General features: G+C 40.5%; 1 protein-coding gene across 2 annotated transcripts in view; it reads right to left on the bottom strand.

Moving 5' to 3' along the window:
* Nucleotides 1-4302, bottom strand: part of LOC139466833 (Na(+)/H(+) exchange regulatory cofactor NHE-RF1-like) — a 46892-nt gene extending 42590 nt beyond the window's left edge. Inside the window, exon 1 of one of the 2 annotated variants that reach the window (XM_071248542.1) lies at nucleotides 3668-4296. In XM_071248542.1, coding sequence (XP_071104643.1) covers nucleotides 3668-4043 — 376 coding nt within the window. In that variant the 5' untranslated portion in view covers nucleotides 4044-4296. Of the gene's footprint in view, nucleotides 1-3667 lie in introns of both variants that reach the window. The other variant, XM_071248540.1, reaches the window with a different exon arrangement.
* Between the last annotated feature and the right edge of the window lie 2069 nt (nucleotides 4303-6371).

Here is a 6371-nt window from a genome sequence, read left to right on the forward strand (position 1 = left end):
AGAATTACAACTGTCCTAACCTCAATAGTTTACAATAGACTTGAGACTGTGGCCATGTGCGGATCAGGCCCCATCAAGTGATATCATCTCATATGATACATTTGACCAGGTTTCACTTTACCATGTCCTACAGGCTAAAAAAGTGAAGACCTGGACAAGATGGACAGTGAGACATTAGGAGGAGATAAGCTAACGTTTTTATTTGACAGAGTGTCCAAAAACATGTGCAGTGAGAAAAAATATATCTGGTAGTGTCTGTTTCTGGCACATACAATATACTTGTGTTGATCATTGTTGATTTACAGCAGTACAAATCTCCATACTGAGAGCCATACATTACATCCGACAGCCTGTCGACATTTACATGTCAACACTCCAGCAGTTGAAACTTGATTATTTATTTAGCAATTTTGTATTGAAGGTATGGAGCAGATGGTTTTTAGATTCTTTGTTTAAAAATATATTTTTGTAATTCTCTCCTGTAATAAATCCATCAATACCATGTACGTTCTTACATCCACTGTCCTGTGTTTGCTATTTTACCTTTTTTGAAAAAATTAATTACTTTGACGCAAGCTTTTAATCAACCGTTGCATTGCTTCATAAAAAAAACATGAATGGACATTACGGGAAAGCAGAAACCATCTGGTGAGGTGGGGGCATGGGTGGCCCAGTCGTCTAAGGCACCGCAATTTGCTGTGCAGAGTTGCATCCCTGCAAGAAACCTATGATAGTGGGTTTGTATCCTGGTTCGCCCAAATTATGTTTCAAGGTTTCTCAGCACCATACCCGTGCTCGTGGGTTTCAGTAAAGTGGTAAACGCCTAAGACATGCATCATTTCGGGTTTTCATCCCACACCAAGCTGACATGCTGTGCTGACCTGTGACGATCCGGGGTAGAATAGGTCTCCAGCAACCCATGCTTGCTGTAAAAAGCGACCATGCTTGTCATAACAGGCTACCAACGGGATCTTGTTTGATGTAGTCATCGTATGCCAATTGCGTGGATTGATGCTCATGATGTCAATCACTGTTATGTCTGGTACAGACTTGATTATTTACAGACTGTCGTCATTTAGCTGGAATATTGCTGAGTGTGGCGTTAAACAACAAACAACCATGCCATGGTATAACCATGACAACTTCAATTGTTACAACATACCTCATTTATATGTAGAATGTGCCTGCATGTTTTGTACTTCCTGCTCATATATTTGCAGTTTGTAGACTATTGCCACCATTTCCTGATGGAATACTACGCAATAAATATCTAATCTATCATGAGCAAGTCAGAAATTATGCTTACTTCTTGTTTACAAGTCCTGAAAAGCCCAATAACAAGTATAAATTTAAACATGATTGAGTGGATTTATTTTGTAATATGTAACAACATACTTCACTATCTAATCTCTAAGGAACTTAATTCATGTGTCTGAATACTCATTAATTAAATATGTACAATCACAAACACCTACACACAGCATGCCAGTACTGACCCTCATATCCCTTCAATGAGGAACCAATAAAATCATACTCGGGCTTTAAAGATACATTTATGCCGTAGTAAATATTTCAATAGAAATATTGCGACTTGACACCAAGATGGTAGGTTTGTTTTTTCATCAAAAAAGTGAAATGAAACCCAGCCAAAATGCATCAAGTAAGTATGGTAAGTATTGAATTACTGCATCAAGTAAGTATGGTAAGTATCGAATATCTGCTTACTCACAAGAAACACTTTAAGATCAACCCTCCTTTCATTTTAAGTAAAAATTAATTTTTATACCACATGGTCAATGCATCATGGCTTATTCTAATAAGAACACAAAATGATTACCACTTTATTATACATGTATTATAACTTTTTGCACTAAAATCTTACAAACTAGCCTTTATCTACCGACAATGTGTGTGAATACTGTCTTTATATTGTCTTGCAAAACAAAAAAACTTCACTTTAATTGGAATTTTAAACTGCTACCTCACGCTTAACTCTGTAGTTCCCTGGCTGCCGAGATGTATTTGTTACAGGGATGCAGGAATGAAAAACACCCCTATTACCCACACTGACTTCAGCAAGGAGTAAGAAATTAACAAAACAAACTTAATCGGCTATGAATGATCAGTCATTTGATGCAATCAAAGCATGTTACATCAAGCTCAGTGATCCTCTTATATCAAGGGTATTGACCTGATTAAAATGTTTGCTTAGTTAATAGTAAGGTAAGTGCAGGATTAGGATATGAAATAAATCTGTGTGCTAATAATATGTTCGTGTAGACAAGACTGCAGTTTATCTGGGTGCTGAGGTGTGATGTTCCCTCAGCAAGCGCAAACATGTTGTAATCTAACACCTGATTGACCATCAACTACACACCAGTCTGGTTTACTACTCATTGTCAACAGTCTGCTGGAGATACATTCAATATTGTTTCAGTCCAAGGTAAGTTCAGGCTATAAAATCTCCTTATAACAATCATGAAAATATAGGAAAGAAATGATAACAAGAAAGTACTTTAATGTCAACATAGCTGTAACCTAATAGACTTTATGACAGTGTTGTAATGAGTAGCAATGTGTTCATAAAGAGAAACAATGTTGAATTATTTTTTATCAATATCAACCATGTCTAGAAAAAGAAGTGTCTATAGCCTAACATTGTAATATGCAGTGCTGCATCCCATCATACAATGTTGTTAATCATGCTTATCAACTAAGCATTTTAGAAGAAAATGCTACATTCATCATAATGATAGTTACAATGTATACATATGCAAACCATCACTTATTAATAATATAAGGAACTATTCCATTACCTATCAAAAACGTTTGTACTATTTTTCGTCAAATCTTCTGTGCTAAATCTCAGTTGCAAGAAAACACACCTTTTTTACATAAGTACACATGAAGGATATTCTGTACAGCTAATGTTTTTGCCCACAGGTCTAACTGGAACCTGACTGAAGGCCATGTGGTGGTGTAGTGGGTTCACTTTAAACCCTTTGATGTTTCGTCCCTGGGGGATAAACAAATTCCAAGTTAATTGTACTTGGAAATAGGAGTGTGTTCACACATGTATCCCAACAAGAAAAGCAACCATTCCAGCATTGCTCCCCGATTGTCACTCTAGCTCTAAACGCCCACCAACTTCGGCTAACAGGTCAAATCCTTTAGTCTCTAAAAGGGGAGGGGCACAGATTCCATGCGGTCAGTCGGATATAGGGTGTATGCCTTCATTCACCGTAACATTTCTAAAAACGTCTGTAGATTGAAATCATACAAATAATATAGGGCATTTGCAAAAGTTATTTGACATCTACTAAAGTGCTGGCGTTCAAGTTTTAGAACAAGTTCTGCTCCTGTCAAATCTCTCCCGATCTGACAGCCATAAAGTAATGCGAAGCGCCAGCCCCGTTCAGTGGGCTAGCCCTGGTCCATATATCACCAGGAACAATGTACACAGCGGAGAACAGCGATCCCTTATCGATACCTGGCGGCTGTTCAAACGTAATCGAAATAAACAAACCCCCTCTAGTCAATACCATATAGATCCTGAAGGTAATACGTAATCAGAACAACTTTCTTTTCTGGGGCGTTTTCTGGGGGCCTAATTACTTAGATTACCTGGCAGGTAGATACTACAGATGACACATTAACGCTCACTCACCTGTATCGTGAGACGGGCAGTGGATGGTAACCACTTCGGGGAGGTCACCCCGAACGACTTTTCTTTCATCTTTATAATGCTGATCTGTTTCGTTATCCACCACAAGCAGGCGTGTCTCTTCCCCTCCAGCCTTCACTCGGCTAACAACCTGCTGGTGATTCTCATTGCCGATATTTACGCCATTCACCTCCACGATCCTGTCACCGTCTTTCAAACCTGCAGCCTGAGCTGGCGATCCATCGTCAACTTTCCCGATATATTGTCCGGCTTTACCTTTCTCCGCATGGAGATTGAAGCCGTATCCATTAAAATCGGGCCATTTTAAGAGATGACACAGGCGAGGTTTCAGGTGGGTATCCGTGCCGTTTAGACTCATCTTGCCTAACTTGTGATCGTGAGATTTGTTTGCCAACCACCTGTCCCGTCGTCTGCCAATTGATAGCTCGGCAATATGGCGTCGCTCGTGCAAAGTCACATGATGTCAACAACCAATCAACTTAGGTCACGTGCGCCTCCGTGCCCCGTCCAAGGGGTGTCACAATTTGACCATTCAACTTTTGCTTGTTTCGACTTTGCGAAGTTATAGAATGATGTATATGAAAGAAAGGCTAACCGAAGCAGAAAGAAAATACACCAGTTATCACGGCCTGTGTTATACGGGTCAATAGCATGTCAATTTCATAATGCGTATTATCAACAAGGTGGTATAACGAGTTTATTCCACACCCATTTCACTGGCTGCGTGTTACATTCCTGTAGCCCATATGAGTAGGTGTCACGCATTGAAGACACTATACGCCCGGTTAATGCCGTACTTCAAACGTGAAAACGCCGTGAGGATTAGATATCTTAAATATTTTCCCACCGAGGCCTCGCCTACTGTGTGAAGACAGGCGGCCTGGCATGTCACTGCCTGCTGTCATTTTGGCTGCTGTGCGTTTGTTGGGTCACACTGAACATTGTACTCTGCATGTTTAATGAAAGCAGCCGAGCTTCACTACATTTTGTTTGTTTGTTGCTTAACGCCGAACTCAGCAATATTCCAGGTATATGACGACGATCTGTAAATAATCGACCCCGGACTAGACAATCCAGTGATTAATGTCATGAGCATCGATCCAACTGGGATACGATGACATGCATCAACCAAGCCAGCGAGTCTGACCACCCGGTTCCGTTAGTCGCTTTTTGCAAGTATAGGTTGATGGAGACCTATGAGATTCTTACCTGGAATCCCCTTGGGTTCAGTGAATGAGAATGAACACTTGGTTTATTTATTTGTTTAAAACACACGACGTAGGTTTACCGTATCTGGACCCAATTATGAATGCTTTCTTGACCTACGAATGCTTTAATCACTAGGCTACCCAGCTGCCCACTTCAGTAGCTGAAATCTCTTGTACTGATAGAGACTACTCCGTGTCCAGTGGATAGAGCGTCTGTCCGGAGAGCGGAAGGTCGGGGGTCGATCCCCAGCCTCGTCATACCAAAAGACGTTAAAAGATTGTACTTGATGTTACCCTCCCTGGCGCTCGGCATTAAGGGACTAAACCAAGGACTGGTCGGCTCAAAGTCGGTAAACTGAGTCTGAGTGGGGTAGGCTGCTTCAGTACTCTAAAAAAAAAAGTGCTGTCGGAAATGCTAGAAAACATCTTTTCAGGCTTCATTTAATAAATACGATTCTTGGGACTATAAAAAGAGCAAATATCAAAATTACGCGAATTGCCCTAATATAGCCTGTCCTAACGGACACTGTGATTACCCTTAAAATGTACTTTTACAAGTAAAATGATGATAAACTTAGAATATGTTCGTGTTGTCATGCATGTATGAAATGGCCTATAACCTGAGGTAATTACCTGTCCCGAGGTGATGACCTCACACAGTCCCGTGCATTCTCCCGGGTGCAAATGTCACCGAGTTGGGGGTGGTCTCAAAATATTGCTGTTATTGTACTTAATTGACATGCTTTGATGAGGTAACAATTTAGGATATGTACTGCATTATATTTGCTTGGCAACATGATGGACTAGTTAAGAGCTATGAAACGGGATGAGTATTGGAAGGTTGCGGTTTTGCAATCCAGAAGTATTTGTTTTTCTACAGATGGTTTCTTGAGGTAGCATTTATCTCCGCTGATGACGTATACTGAATAACACAAGTTCCTGTGACATTGAATAACATTTAGTGCAAGGTTACGTTTTTTACCAAATCTGAAACAATTTCGGTTTGCAACAGATAAAAGACTCCTGTAAGTGTTCAAATGGTTTAATTTACCGTACTGACTTCAGAAAATGCGTGATTTCATAAAAATAAAAAAACATGAACATGCCAAAATGTCAATTTACAAATCAATAGCGTGTGTGTCCACCTCTGGTTGCGATGCAAGCAGCACATCTTCGTCTCATGGAATGGACCATGCGTCGCACAAAGCCCTGTGGGATATCTGTCCATATCTGCTGGAGCATGTTTCCAAGTTCCTGGAGTGTCTGTGGAACACGTGGTTGACACGGCCGTGTCTGTAGGAAGAAATTGAACTGAAATATGTTGACGACCCCTGTGAGTATATGTAGTTTTACGCCGCACGGGGCCACTCAAGTTCGACCAGCGAGACGATATCAGACAGACATGTGGGTGACAGCATGAGCAACATGATTTGTTTGTTTCTTTGTTTGTTGTTAAACGCCGCATCCAGCAATATTCC

This window comes from Haliotis cracherodii, unplaced genomic scaffold, assembly GCF_022045235.1.
Source record: "Haliotis cracherodii isolate W230 unplaced genomic scaffold, xgHalCrac1.p SCAF_19, whole genome shotgun sequence".
Taxonomy (NCBI): domain Eukaryota; kingdom Metazoa; phylum Mollusca; class Gastropoda; order Lepetellida; family Haliotidae; genus Haliotis; species Haliotis cracherodii.